General features: G+C 44.9%; 1 protein-coding gene across 6 annotated transcripts; it reads right to left on the reverse strand.

Annotated features, from left to right (window-relative positions):
* Nucleotides 1-1,477: 1,477 nt before the first annotated feature.
* On the reverse strand, nucleotides 1,478-14,740 carry LOC112463581 (insulin receptor substrate 1). Of its 6 annotated transcripts, none has more exons than XM_025030039.1 (11): nucleotides 14,218-14,740; nucleotides 11,099-11,869; nucleotides 8,649-8,794; nucleotides 7,925-8,213; nucleotides 7,395-7,511; nucleotides 6,020-6,364; nucleotides 4,994-5,406; nucleotides 4,276-4,691; nucleotides 3,635-4,052; nucleotides 3,312-3,552; nucleotides 1,478-3,217 (listed from the first exon to the last, which is right to left on the reverse strand). In XM_025030039.1, the coding sequence occupies exons 2-11, from the start codon at nucleotides 11,481-11,483 to the stop codon at nucleotides 2,262-2,264; spliced, it is 3,726 nt and encodes a 1,241-aa protein (XP_024885807.1). In that variant the 5' UTR covers nucleotides 11,484-11,869; nucleotides 14,218-14,740; the 3' UTR covers nucleotides 1,478-2,261. The 6 variants fall into 6 exon arrangements, with proteins under 6 accessions (XP_024885807.1, XP_024885804.1, XP_024885806.1 ...); XM_025030036.1 differs by having other exon boundaries at nucleotides 6,020-6,367; XM_025030038.1 differs by lacking the exon at nucleotides 14,218-14,740 and adding an exon at nucleotides 12,759-13,144 and having other exon boundaries at nucleotides 6,020-6,367.
* Between the last annotated feature and the right edge of the window lie 1,221 nt (nucleotides 14,741-15,961).

Below are 15,961 nucleotides of genomic sequence, written 5' to 3' on the forward strand. Positions count from 1 at the left end.
ACGATACAACCGCAATATGTTTAAATAAGATACATGCAAAGAACGTATATATATTTTTTTTAGCTCAAACGATTTAAGCCGCACTATTGATAAGGATCGATTCATTATACATAGGCATCTTTATCGTATCCTCTTTTTTCCTCTCTTTTGTTCTTTTTTTTTCTTCTTAAATATTCCTCTTATTCTAGATCATCTTTCTTTGTACCGTCCCCCGGCACGAACGCCGGTTGTACCGTTTTCACAGAATATCCTGCAGCACGAATATGCATATATGTATACGCGTAATGCGACCGTATGTTTTACGTGTACGTGTGTATATGTATATGTGTGTACGAAGCCGAATTAGCTCTCTTTCGAGGTCCCTTTCGGCCCTTCATAATTTATATGAAAAGCGTTATAACACGTGTATACTGCCATTGTACGGAACATCTATTTTGTCTGCAATATGAATTCTATGAGAGATGTCGATCTAACATTGGCGGGTAACATTCCTTCGCGAGGAGACAGTCGGATTAAAATTCGGCACAGAGGAGACGCGAGAGCGCAATACGAATGTATCTCCGTTTGAGCGTTCGGTTTCGCTCTGCGGAATTTCATCCAATTCGCAGTAATCGTTTACGAAGACCAGGCTCGTCGCGTTTCTCTTTCAGTACTTATGTTTCTGGTAGTGTACTGTTACACACCACCGTATTCTATACGATATTCCTAAAGCTTACGATACCTCAATTTCGTTTTAAATTTAATTCCAATTAGCGCTGATATATCAACGGGTTAGTCGCAACGTCTAAAAGCAGGGGCGTTTCGTTGGAGCGTCGTGAGAATTTTTGTCCGTTTCGAGGAAGACCGACGAATCGGTACGCATTCCTGGCGCAAGATTAGACTTAGAACGATCTTTTCGAGTTAAAAATTGCAAATCCATGATTTCACGTTTTCTCTTACGTCTAAAGATATTTCGCAGATTCCGTTTACTTAAGGTCTCATTGAATGTCCAAAGATTTCGGAAAAAGATAAAATATTTAAAACAGAAGCCGATATCTTATGTCACACAATGTCGCGCAAGTATATACACATATATGTATATTACTTTTTTAAAAATTAAAAACAATGCACAAATATACTCAAACTCCAATAATTTGGCTGTTATAAAACGTTAGGGTAAGTAAGCGAACATGTAGATAGAGTAACATGCTATTCTCTGTACAGAACAATGATGTGAAGATTTTCCAGAAGAATCAAATTCAGTAGAATTTACATTGCGCAAATAAAAGGTACATCGTTAAAATTTATACGCGTACTGAAAAGTAATAGAATTTGTTATTTACGAGCGCAGCTTCACCAAAACAATCGATAAATAAATTTTATCGTCACATATATTAGGAGATAATTATAAATATACAAGTTAAATTCGGGTGTGTATATGTATATGTATATGTATATACATACATATATGTATGTATATATACATGCATAAACATGTATATAGAAACGTACATATATATGAATATATACACACACAGATATCATAGCTCGCAAAAAGAATTGACTTATATATATTTGGCTTGTCAGCATCTGGAAATATAATACAAAACAAAATAAATTTTGATAGAGATAACACGCAAGTCCACTAACAAAATTAAAATTTAAAAGGTTTATACATTTTTACAACCAATTCCCTCTCATTTAACTAGGTGATATATCTAATATCAAGAAATTCCTTCTACTGACCAATTATACAAATATAGTATTTAACTAAAATAAAAGATAACATTTTCATATTTTGTTCCTTTCTGTTAAAACTTATCGACCGTTTAATATTAGAAATAGCATAATATATGTAGACAGATTTGAGGACTCTCTTCGGAATCAGCGACAAAAAGTATATTTCGCCTATGTTAAAAAATTTCACATCGTTCCGATAAAATACGATATTAATGCAGTACAACCAGAACTATAGGTACCAACGATGCTTATTTTTCAAACGATTTAAAATAAGCTGCCAATCCATACACTAGAAAGATTGGCGAGCGGTATAATGCCATTAGGCTGGAGAGAAAAAGAAATGAATTATATATATACAGTTCCTATACCCGGCGCCTTGTTCGTTAGACCAGCCGAGCCAATGTCAGAACGATCGATTATACCCTGCCTACTCGTTGCTATCGTGGGGAACACAAGAGGCGTCAGCCAAGCCATCCCGTCACGCACGGCCTTGTGTGCGACACGGGGACGGCAAAATATGCGCATTCAGGATAGCACATATTTTAGGTCTGCTTGAGTTTCGCAAAGTCGATCTCGGCGTACGTGAAATTCTCCTGCGTGGACGCCGGCGATACAGGCGCTGGATTATCGATCTCCGGTAGATCGAGACTAGCGTAATGCAGTATTGTCGCGCCCGGTTGGAGCTTCTCGTAACCCTCGCTGTCCAACGGACTTGGCGTAGGTGTGGGTGTAGATGTGGGCGTAGGCGTGGGAGTCTCGTCGATGAACTTTGGCGAGGATGGCTTCGGTTGTTGCACGGTCGACGGCTTGAAACCCGTCAAAGTAGGACTGGTGTTCGGCGAGGCCGTGACGAGACGTGGTTTCGACACCGTTAGATCCGAAAGTTTTTTCGTTATTACGTTAATGGGCTTACCATGTTCTTGCGATGACGAAGACTTGAATATAACCCGAACATTCTTCTCTACAGGACTAGGTGGTTTCTCGTTATTCACCTTCGACGAGGACATCGTCTCCGTCAATGGGGTAGAACATGACATGCAAAGCCTCTTCGCGGGTTCCATCACCGCGTATTCATTGTCCTTATTTTGGTTGGAAATGTCTGTCGTGGAGAACTCATCGTTTTTCTTCGTGAAAGGCTTCACGGGTGACTGTGGACTGTTCAGGGAAAAAGGAAAGATCGTGGCCGAGGAACCCGTTGGCGTTGCTCGCGGCGGAGAGGCAGGCGTGCTCGCCAGACTCTCGGATGTCGGACTTCCGTTCAAAGGTAGAAAGTTTGGAGTTTTAGACGGCTTGCTGCCCGCCTGAATCGCAATTGGTTGCGATCGCGATTTTTCCTTGCGACTACCCGTCCGTGTTTTACGATTGTTTCGATTGTTTCCCATGCTCATGTTTATGTAGTCTTGCTCCAAACTCGGCCGCGCTTTAAAAGACATCTCGACATACCCCTCCGGAGGACGCCTCGGTTGTGGAAGATCTACCGGTGCCGTTCTTGTGCTACCTGAATATTCATAGTAATTTCCACAGTATTATTTTTATTATATCATAATATTATACAAGAGATTTTTCTGTAATAAATGTTTACGGAGTAATACCTGGTGGCCCATTTGTTTGATAGGTATCCTCTTGAATAGGTGATGACACTTGTTTCGGGCTCGCTTCCGAATGCGTCCAATCCTCTATTGTACCGTCCATCTTCATGTAGGGTCCTTCCGCTTCTTCTACCGGCTTTAAAGTTGTAATTACAGGTTTATGGGCGAAAGTTAACGATGATATATGTATGTGGCTATGATTGTGGTTGGCAGTGATTGTATTATTATTGTTATTGCGATTGATCTGTAATAAAAAAAATTACATTGTCATAACGGCTCTGCGGCAATTTTTATCAGCAAATTGAACATTGATATATCGATAATACCTTATTTATGCCACTCATATCGACGTATGGGGCAGTGGTCGATATGGGAGCTTGTCCGGGCGACATGTCGACGTAGGAACTAGTGTCGGTGGCAGTAGAATAAGTAGAGTACGGTTGCGGTTGCGATTGAGGCTGGGAACAGGATGACGGAGGCGAGGAGAGAGCGGTCGGAATACTGGGCCTCGTGAAATCCAATTCCATGAGATCCTCCATGCGATCGGACGCTCCGGAGCAACCCGAGTTGTGTCCCCAAGAGCTCGACAACAACGGCGCGGAACTCGACTTCGAATTCGAGGTGTCCGAAGAAGGTAACGGCGCGGTAATTATATTAGCTAGCCTTCCGATCTCGGGCCTCTTAGACCGACTACCTACGGAAAATGCTCGTACTCGATTGGCATCTTGCGGAGTGATGTCCAACCTGTGCAAAGAATACCATAGCAAAATTATAGATCTTGTTCATATCATTATGTCGGTGATATGTTTAGATGATGTTTAAAGCTCATTTAAGACGGTCTCTCAAATCACGCATGCGCAAACCGTCACAGAATTTTATCAAATTTAATATTTTATCCGATCAATAATGTACGTAGTACATTACGTTAATATATACTTAGCTAAACCTTAACCCGTAAAGTTCATACCTATTTTTGCGATGCCTATTGGCTTGTTCCGGTCTGGATCCAACGGAATAAGCTCTGGTCGGTCTGGCTTGCAGATCTTCCCCAGGTGTCAAGAAGCTGGTTACTTTATCCAAGTGATACTCGGAAAACCGCAAATCCGTACTAGGCGTGCCGGATGTGACAGAACAGCTACTGCCGTCGTTCTGCGACATATCGTCCGGAAAGTGACCGTTGTGACTATTTACAGGATCCATATCGACGTAACCGTCATCTCCAACCGGTGCCATCGGTACGTAACCGTCCACGGTGCTTTCTTCTACAAGGGACGATCCGCGGGAATGCGAGTGGGCCGTCGTTGCAGGACTCATGGGTATGTACACACCACCGCGGCCCGGACTCGAACCACAAGGACTGTACATTTCACTCTGGTAGGAACTCTACAACCGATAAATTGTCGATTAATTATTTATCCGTTAATTAACACATAAAACAGCTTGATATTACTTTATTTGAACTAGATATCATTTTATTGAAATAAAATGTAGACCATACAAACCAGTAAAAATAAAAATTTCATTTTATTGTTATAAAAAGACTGCTACAAAAATATTTTTTTTAATACTAGATGTCTTTATAAATTTTCCTACTGTATAGACCAGAAGATAGTTTACAAAATTCTTATACTGTTTTATAAAAACTTTTTAATTAAATTTAGAAGCGATATTACGAGTGCACTCACCTGAGAGGGCGAATGAGATTTAAAGTTTGGCGAGTATTTCAGATGTGGATGTGATGTCGACCACAGGGCATAGTCATCACCTTTCTTGTCTAAAATTACGGGCTCGTCGGGTGTCAAGGAATGCCCGTACCTCGAGATAGTGCTTTCTTCCATAATATTTTCACCACAATCATCCATCGAGGGTGACGATCCGGCCGAATCCGACGAGCAGACATCGGAAGACGGACTAATAGGCATCGACGTGACTGGTGGAGAATACGAGAGACCTCGTCCACACATGGAATGCGGTCGCGGTACGTGCGACATGATATGGGCTCCTCTAGGATGGCTCAACACGATCGTGGCCGGCTGCCCCTCGCTGGTGGTACGAGCCCTCGACGGCAAACTGTCACATCGATCGCGCCCAGTGGCACCTGTAAAGATACTTGTCAGAAATCTCCTCGTGATGCTTACTCGCATGGTAGAAAGAAGCCAGTCCTATTGTCCCAGCATAGCAACAGCGGTTAGTTTTATGTTCGCATATACATATATGTACATAACATATTGTTTATTGTTAAATATATATATTTTTTTTTCTTAAGTTAAGCAATCAACAATAATCATGGTCAATATTTCGTCAAATATTCCGCGCATTTGCAGAATTTGGGTTATGTAGAAATTAAATAAAGCAAAATGAGGATTTCAATAACCGATAGTTTGCAGAGATTATTATCCAAGTATCAACACTATGGAGCATCCAGGAGAAATGTACAAAACATATCCATTCCTTATATTCAGTAATGAATAAATAGGAGATACAAACTAAAGCATTTGTTTAATATATCATGCACTTAACAGCATGCTAACAAAATTTTACAATTCTAATTATGACCTCTTATTAGATAAACATAACATTGAGCTTTTTATACAGCTTGGAAGGACCGAATGCGTAACGGAAAAGAGCATAACAAGCGTATGGCAGAAACACTAAAGGATAAAACAGAGATTCGGATCGATTAAACAAATATGACGGAACGAAATACATACACCGTAAAACGGATCTTTTAGATGGTTGCGTTTGATTGATAATAACGGCAGCTAAGGGCAGCGACAAGGTTCTCTGATGGGATATTGTCGCGGTTGTGGTTGTAGTGATCGTCGCGGTGACGGTCGCAGTAATGGTGGTGGTGATGGTAGTGGTGGTTGCAGTGATGGTGGTGGTAGTGACAGTAGTGGTGGTCATAGTTGCATTTGTTGCTGTTGTGACATGAGCGGATTGGGAATTATTGACGGAATGAGGATGACTCGCTACCGAATGACGACGTCTAGCGGTACCGGCACTGTTGGCATTAGTCGTGGCAATCCCAGTAGTCCAAGCCCCGGTACCAGCAACTGCTGCAAACCACACACCTCTCACTATCGCACAACTCTGTCTTTGTCTTACGTGCATCTTGTGCCGGCAGAATACGACAGATACGGCACGGATAATGTACCAATCGTGCTGTTAAAGACATATGACCGCAGAGAATCTATCTCTTATGTCTCGCGACGCGATGTGTTATTGACAAGTCTGACACACGAAACCTATTTTAAAAGTCGTTCCCAACCAACAACTGTTCTCTCAAATTTGAATTTCCTTACAACGATAACCTTTATATGATAAGAGAATTGCGATAAAACACATGTATCCATAACATCAAAAGGACAATAAAGCGATACCAATTCAATCTCTTATCTTTCGTCATTTTGGCAAGATGCATTATATATATAATACCTAACATTAGATAATTTACAGATTCCAGATAACTGACTGATTGTATTAATCATGCTATTTACACCATGAAACTAACACTCAGAAAATAATGCATTACTGATTGACCTAGACTTTCCTTTTTAATACAATTGATCATTGCATTCGTATAAAAGTTTCAGCTTTAGTTTTTCAATCTGTATATGCTTAAATTTATTTCATACCATAATCGAAATTTATTTTGACATATTTAATATCAACATAAATTGTAATAATTTTTAAAGTTACTTTTAACACTCAGAAAATATTTCTCACTTCATTAAATATTTGTTAATCTATTCTACAAGATATAATAGTATGGATAAAGTAAGAATGTAATGGAAATTCTCTTTAAATCTATTTTTTTCTGAAAAAATTGCAAGTATAATTCATATTGATTGCACACATGTAAATAGCACAACATTGCTAGATATAGCACATCTAGTGTATGAAATCTAGTGTATGAAGTAAAAAGTAAAAGAAAAACGCAATGACCAAGTCTTTAGATGAAATGAAAAACTGAAGAAAAATAAATGACATGTTCACACTGCTCTTGTGTGTCCTTTTTTGCCATTCAAAATCCACAGAACGCGAAAGAAGGAAAGCAAATAGCTATTGTGACAGAGAACAGACCCGTGACTGTATTGGTGGAAGAGGTACTCCGAGATTGACTACACTGTGTGAGAACAGTGGGAGTAGCAGTCTGCTCTTGCAATGGTTCCACTTGCTCCTTGTGTGTCGTCTGTTCCTCTGTAAACCCCGTAAACCCATTCGTGTTACTCTAAAGCTGAGCTCTAATATGTATATACGACAATTCACCTGGTTTTTTTAAGGTTATACAATTTAATGTGCGTGTGCAATTGGCGGTAACTATGTGTAAAGGAACGGTGTATTAGACAAAGTTTCAAGTTCGGATTTAAAAGGAATTCGTAATAAGGATTTTAAATACACAAATGACGTATATCCAAGCAAACGCAATTTCTTCGATGAGTTCTGATTATAGACACATGATAACCGATGTGTCCCAAGTTACATAAGTGAAAAATCACATTTCAATAAGTAGCACGATACACTGTGAAAAAACTGATAACTCACATCCTAGTATAAATCACAATGGATAAACGATATGTACAGGAAGCAGATTTGCGAAAATTATAACTTACCCAAAGGCGAAAAGCTATGAAGCTTTTGACCCGTGTGCCTTCGGGTCAAAACGGATATAGGTTTGCTGGCTTCGTTGGCAGAGGAACTACGCGTTCTCTGACGAGGTCCCACCTCGTCTTTGCTACTTTTCGAATTCCTCATTGCAGTCGTTATCACATCGTACATATTGAGTGCGATATTGTTGTCTTCGACTGCCATCCAAAATTCGCCATCCCCAGTTACGGCGGACCGGCCAACTTCTATGTAGAATATATCGTTCGCAAATCCACATCGTCTAATGTAATTTAGCTGCAATAGAGAAAAATAATTTAAAAATTATATTGATTCTAACATATTAAATGCTAAGCTTTATTGACCTCCAACTGATGACAACAAAAATATGAGAGATACATTTTTAACAATAATGCGCATTATAATTTGCGAAGCTTTACGATAAGCCTTTCAAACCAGCAGTGCTGTCATATGTCGAGACACCACCGTGTGCAATTATTTTTACGTGCGGCATCGCTCAGTCTAAACAAAATCTTTCATCTACTGTATTATTCGCGTCGAAAACTGATCCGTCTAAATACATCTCGGACCACCTCGAATAAAACAACACACAGCAGACTATTGCGTTCTGTTATTATTAAATAGAAAAACTCGTATAAAAGTATACAAAGCTAGTTTATATTAAAGCAACTATACTATACTCTTTTATAACTATACTTCACGTAAACTTACAGAAATCTCGATAGAATCGGAGTTATCCTGTGCCCCGATCTTCACTAAACTTAAAGTTTGATCGGTGAGGCATAATCTGTAGGGTCCGTGAATGTTTTTTCGTGCCCCTAGACCTCGTTTTTGCATTGTAACTTGCCATACGTGTTCTGAAACAAAAAATGTAAAACATTAATCTTATATTTGAAACACAGGAACATAATTAGTGGATCTAATATTTAATTAATAAATATATACTTAATTTCAATAGAGAAGTGCACTGAATATATATCTGTATATACATATGTATTCAAATTGATACACATGGAAAGTATCAATTCAAGTATCTACTGCGCTTTTACTTGCTGCAAATTATCATGGTAATAAACATCTATTTATGCAATGCAAATAAATATTTATTAGCATTACTATATGTATACTTTGCATTAAATATGCTTATAATTTAAATACTGAATTGATTTAATACTGATCGTTCAAAAGTATATATAAAATAATAAATACTGATATATACTTGTATAAAATAATTCAAGTTCGTACATGTCAAGAGAATTGTGCTAGTAATCCAAGACACACACACACAAACAACGGATATTTTTTTATTTTAAAACAGAGGTCCTAATAGGAGTGATGCGCAATTTTGAAACAAAGACGTTTTGTATTTATACGATATCATTCTTATTTTCTTTGTTTCTGCAGGGAACACAAGAGCACAAACAATTGCCAACGTTATTTTTATTCCAAGGCTGTATAACTCGCTCGAAATGTGGAAATCACAAAACAGATAGTAGCGAGAGATTTCTTTATTGTACTCTTTGCATCCATCCTTCAGTTTCGTGCACACACACACAAATTTAGATTTCTCAAGAATGTGTACAAAATTGTAACGTCAATATACGTGGACAAAAAAAACTCTTTTCATCAAACCATTTCAAACTATAAGAAAAATCTCGTGTTTCCGTGTTGATCGAAAAGAAAAAAAAAGGGAGTGGGGGGAATGAAAAGTAAAGTCCGCGAAGAAACAGTGGATCTTGGAAAAGTCGTCGATTCATTCTATCGGAGAGACGTAAACAAACGCGTACGCGCAACCAAGGTTCCGCTGCAGGTCCTTACGCCGATCGATATATAAGTGCGCGATAATCTCGTCACTATGAAAAAAATTAATTATCATCCGCGGAAAACGAGACGACTCATATTTTCCAAGACGTAACAGAAATGCGTACAGACGGTATGTCAAGTTATTCGGCGTTGCCATGCAATATTTAAATCAACGCTCTATATTTACGAAGAAAATGATTAATATATTCTGAACAATTTAATAGTATATTTTGCTTTTGTTGTAAATTGTTTCCTTGTTATTCTATAAAAGACACTAATTCAAGTCGTTTGATTACAAAAGAGTATTTAAATTAGCAGAATGTTTCATTTTTTTAAAGTTTACAAAGCTTTCTCAGCTCATCTTATTATTAATTGCAAAAAATAAATTAATTTAAAAGATATTTTGAAAGCAAGAAAAGTTATCAATAGCCAAAGTAACAAATTATTTGAAATAAACTAAATAAGTTATCGTATATTTCTAAAAATTGTTTTCTGCTATTGTCTAATATTATTAAATGTAAGAATATTACGTATGTCTTTGTGCACTGACTACTATTCAAAATAATTTTTAAATTTTTTTCAAAAAATCAGATTTGATCTCTCAAATTAGAAAATTAGTCGGAAAAATCAGGAAGTTATATTCAATTATCCACCGCTGCGTACATTTCTATGCGAGTCTTGCGAGACAATCCTTCGATTCAAAAGAGAATAGATATTATAAAAAAAAAGACCATTTAGAGAATCCCCGAAGTCCGAGAATCGCAAGACACGCGTCAATGTATACCCGGTATTAGTGAGACTGAAAAATTTTCTTTCGAAGAATTTCGGAATGCATAGAGTCGCAAATCGCAATTGCTCGTAGAGTCATAGCATCGATCCATAGTGCTGCATAGTCCAGTGATTCACGACTTTTATGCATTTCAGAATTAATCGAAAAAAAATCTTAAGCTCATACAACATACACGTCGTTAGACGCCCCTAAAAAAATCTCGCCCCCAGTTCATGCCTAATTTGTTTAGCGTGTTACACCGCCTCTGGAAATGCATATCAAAGTTTGTAAATCGCTATTCGCGCGCGAATATCTTGGACAAAACGTACAAGCCGAATTTTGAGAAGGTCAACTTATCAATCCCATTCAGTGACTGATATGACAGTGGGTCGCGATTTTTTTTTTCGCACGACACGTAGGGGGGCGATCGGTGACGGGTATCGGGCGAGAAACGTGTACCAATCGACGCGGCAGAAAAACCTCGTCGATTCTCTCCCGCGTTTGTCGTTTTCGGGTGGAAATTCGAAAAGCGCGACGAACGTCCGGGGGGAGAAGAGAAGGAGGAGGAAAGAGGGGGGAGACAATTTACCGAATGTAGGCCGCGGCTGTTCCCCGTCGGGCACGTCCCCGCTCTGTAGCCTCAGCATCGCCTTCAGCCACTCGTCCAGCTCCTTCTCGTTGTCGAGGATCAGGCAGAAGCACTCGTCCTTGGTGTAGAGCGCAATCACGTGCTTGTGCTTGGTGTCGCCGCGCTTGTTGATGTTGAAGCAGCTGTGCAGGAGGATGCTGCGCTTCGGCGGCTGCCTGTTCTCGAACTTCTTCTTGCTGTCGTAGTACTCGAGGCAGGCGAAAGAGCCGGGGCTCTCGCCGCGCAGCACGAAGTACTTCTTCTTCATCGTCTTGAGCTTCTTAAGGTGGCCGCAGCGGATCACGGGCCCGCCCGAGGGCGAGGCCGGGCCCCTGCCCGAGGACATCGTCGAAATGACGACCGAGACGAGCGTCGTCGCCGTCGTTGTCGTCGGCTATTCGTAGATCACGAAATCCCTCGAATCCCACGGAGGACGCGCGGACAAGCGTTGGGTCCTTCGCGTTCTCCGTATCATTCACATGGTATCCCCGATACTGTTATCGTCCCCGCTCGCCTCCCGCCCCCTGCTCCTTTCTCCTCGGGCATGCGAGTCGGCGGTCGGCGGCGCGCGTTTTCACACGATACACGTCGTCACACGTGCGCCTCGTCCTCAGCGAGAGACCGCGTGACGCACAACGGCGCGGAAGTTCATTGTGGCCGGGAGCGACGAGGATTCCCACACTTGCGCCAAACGTCCTCTTCTATCTCTCTCTCTCACTCTCCTCTCGATCTCTACAAACAACAATATCTATATCACTCCCTCGCTCCTCCTCCTCCCGATTAACGTCGCCGCTCGATCGCCACGGTGGAGCGCGATCCGCGCACTTTCACGGGCATAAACAACAAACGGCCGTCAACGTGTCAGCGAACCACTACCTTCTAGCGCGAGAACGAAAGCTTCGCGTCGCGTCGCTGATCCGACCAAGTTTCCCCCCTCGTCGCGGACCGACGCGACGTCCGATCGTCGACGCTCTTTACCGCGCGCTTAGCACCCGTCGGCCGTCGCACATTGACAGTCACGACGGAAACGACACCGGGAGCGGCCCTCGCGCGCGCGCGTGCCTTCGCTCGGCGAGAGCACGTTTCGTGGGACGCAACGAGACGTAAATATACACGGCGAGGTGCGCGCGCGAGCAACAGCAGCACCGCGGCCGGGTGCTCGCATGTGCAATGCGCTCCGCCGCGAGCGACCGAGCGAGCGATTCTCCGCGCGGCCCCGAGCCCCGAGATCCGAGGGCGTGCTTGCGTCGCGTCTCGCGTCGCTTTCTCTCTCTCTCTACCCCTCGCGGCGGCGACGGCGGACGTCCACCTTCTTGTAGGTTAGGAGTAACGACAACAATAACAATGGCGCGCCACGGCCACCACGAGACGGAGCGGACGGAACGGACGGCGACTACGGGCGACACAAAACGGTCCCAATCTCACAATCACCCTAGCTCTTTTCCGCCCCTCGTCCCGCGCTCGGCTCTTCCTTCCTCGGCGTCGAAACCCAAGTAGGGGAGATTCCGCGATCGCGCCGAACGCCGAACGCGCCCGATGACTCCGAGATGTCGCGACGGCACTCTCTCACTCTCGCCTCGCTCCCTCCTTCGCTCCGTCCCTGTCTCTTTCCCTTTCTTACCCTTTCTATCTCAGCTATCACTCTCTCCCTCGCTCTCTTTTTCTATGCGTCTCGGCACGCCTCGAATCCACCTGTCACGCGGTTTCGTCTAATTTCGCCCGCCACCGATCTCGGGCCGCGTCTCACGGGTCTCGGGTCTCGCGGGCGCGCCGAGCGGAGCCGTCGAGCCGTCCCGCGCGCACCGTCCGACGGCTCCAAATGGCTCAGACGTGCCACCGCCGCTCGCGCATTCCTCGCGCGAGAGGTAATTCGCGCGCGTCCGCGACGGAACGGGGAAGGGAGACGGCGACGACGACGGAGAACGTCGGCGAGAGACACACGAGCGTTCAGCGCGAACGCCACGAGGTGCGGCCGTTATGAGCGAGCGAGCGTACGAGGCCCTCCTCCTGCACCTGTTTGTCTCTCCGAATAACACAATTTACTGCGTGGTCCCCGACCGACGGTGACGTGTATACACACGGGGGCGCGCGGCGGGCACTCTCATACGCGCGCACGGAACAAACACAGACGGTCACGCACGCGCACAGGGACAGAGGCAGACAGACGGGCGGACGGTCGGTCGGATTGTCGGACAGTCGGCCAGCCAGACAGACAGACGGAGAGCGCGATACGCGGGCAATAGCGCGCGCGGCACGCTGGGCACGCAACGCACACACGATTCACGACACGACGCAGGCAGCGCGAGGGAGAAAGGCGCAAGGGGAGGGAGAGGGACACTCAAGGCGGCGCGTTCTCTCTCTCTCTCTCTCTCCCTCTCTCGAGCTTCTCTTTCGTGGAAAACGTGTTACGGCGCGGCGAGGAAACGCAACCGACCGACGCGACGTACGTACGTCCGCGCGGACGGACGGGCGGGAGCCGCGGAGACGGGAGGCGACTGGCGACGGGCCTCGCACTCTCGCAGGTGGGCGGCTGGCCGAAATTTTCGCCTTATCGGCAACGGCGGCCGCGCTCTCTCGATAAATAGGCTACTGCCAAGGGCAACGCGATTTTTTTTTCATGCGCAATAGCGGCGGCCGACGTCAAAACAACCGTGGCGACGGCGGCATTCCAGGTCGATGCGGGGGGAAACGCGCCGCGCGGTTCCTTTTCCTCTCTCTCTTCCCCTCCCCCTTTCTTCCCTCCGCGTCGCGCGCGCGAGCGCGTTCCGTCCCCGTCGCGACTGACTTCCACACTTCCACGCTCTTCGCGCTTCTTCTCCGCAGCTGCTCCTCGTGGCTCCTCTTCCGCTCCGCTTCCTCTCCTTCCCTCCACCGCGCGGGAAGAGGAGGAAACGATACCCGGGACTCAAGACCCCGGATTTAACGACGCACTATCGGCCGTGCTCGAAAATATATCACGTCCGTCCGCCCCCGGTGGGGTCACGATCCGACGGAGACGACGGAACTCGGAGCTTCCTCAAAACCACGTCGAAATCGTCGTCAGGCGCGCGCGCGCGTGGCAGACCCTCGCCCGTACTTACCAGAGTATTCGGGATCGCGCGCGACACAATATCAGCTCACACATATACACCTAGCCCGCGTCTCGTCACTCGCGCGACCGTGGTCGCGATCGCGCGCGCGAAGCGACCGAGCGACGTTCGCCGTCGCCGTCGTCGTTGACCGTCGATCGTCGGCACGGCTCCACTCCACTCGGCACTACTCGCGACGGGCCGCGCGCGACGCAACGTTAATAACGCAACGCGTGGCGACGCGGACGCGACCGCGACGCAACTTTCGATTCGGTCTTTTTTTTTTTTTGCAACGCGCGTTGAAATCCGTGGCCCCGTGCGAATCGCCGGATACGTGGCCGCCGGATGTAATTCCAGCAAAAGGCGATAGGACTCTCTCGCCACGACACACAACACACACTCGCGCGCGCGACACCTCTCCTCCTTCCTCTCTCTCTCTCTCGCTCTATCCTCCTTTCTCTTTCTCTCTCCGTCACGCGGGCCGCGCGCGGGTTCACGCCTAGCCAACCGAACAGACGATCGTGTCTATCTTGTAAAGGTCATGTGTACGCGGAGCTCCGCAGTTGTAAACAAGATGTACGCAGGCGCCGAGCGCGCGCGCGCGCGCGCACGCGCCAGCGCGAATGGCAGCGACGCGGCGCTCCGATATACGCGATACGCGATTGTAAATACGAGCCAGCGGCCAGCGCCAGCGCGCACGTGTGTGTGTGTGTGTGTGTGTGTGTGTACTTGTATGTACGTGCGCAGTGCGTCGTGTTTTTTACGTACACACACGCGCGCGGCGACGGCGTGGCGCAGTGGCGTAACCATCGTGTCAACGGACGGACGGACGCGCGGGACGCCGCAATGCGGAAGAACCTTGCGCTGAGCCGATCTCCAGGAGTCGACGCGCGTGCGAGCATCTCCCCCCCGAGGACTTGGCATCGCCGCGAAGATGATCGGACGTATCGTCGAGGCGCGTCGGAACCGATTACCAAGATCGAGCGATACGTCGCCGGAAACCGCGCGCGCGACCCGCTAATCACGTGGGATGAGTGAAGTGATTAGCGCGGTATATTTTCCCCCCGCGGAATTCCATTCAGTGTGTTGCTCTTTCGATCCTTCCCGAGGTGGAACGATCGGATCGTGGATGAATTTGTAAACAAAGGCTGTTATCCGATAATATAAATGAGCAGACATTTATGTATTGCATTCGATACGTTTTACGTGTCTGAAAATGTTCAATTCGTTGGTATGTGAAAATTTCATTTTTTCGGGGAATTAGTATATTGGTTGAGAGACAACGGTCGTAACGTTTGCAAAAGTAGCATAAATTTGTTAAACTGTTAAAGTTTGCAGAGATTTCCTCCGCTCTATCTCGGGAAGGAGAGAGAGAATCCAGTTGTAGTTTAGCCGATTTCAATTAACGTGCGTGTGTGAGACGATCAATGAGTAAACGTGCAGAAAAGCCAAATCTCGCAAAGATTATCATTGTAAACCCTTCAAACAAGCGATGTAATGCAAGAAAGCTTGAAGTGCATGGGTGAAAGTCTTCCCTCGGTGGAATGTAGGAAATTTTATTTGGTTCATTTTCGTTTAAATCTTTTCAGGCCAAGGTTTGCTAGAGCTTTAAAAACGTGTCGGAATGGATTAATTACAAACTTATATTTTATATGCGAATACTACATGTATATGGCAAGTTAAACAATAACGTAATCACATGCGCCATCTTTTTTTAAGCTCGTTGTACTTATTGTAATAATAAAATTAATTAAAA

This window comes from Temnothorax curvispinosus, unplaced genomic scaffold (genome assembly GCF_003070985.1).
Source record: "Temnothorax curvispinosus isolate PA1 unplaced genomic scaffold, ASM307098v1 QBEX01013447.1, whole genome shotgun sequence".
NCBI lineage: Eukaryota > Metazoa > Arthropoda > Insecta > Hymenoptera > Formicidae > Temnothorax > Temnothorax curvispinosus.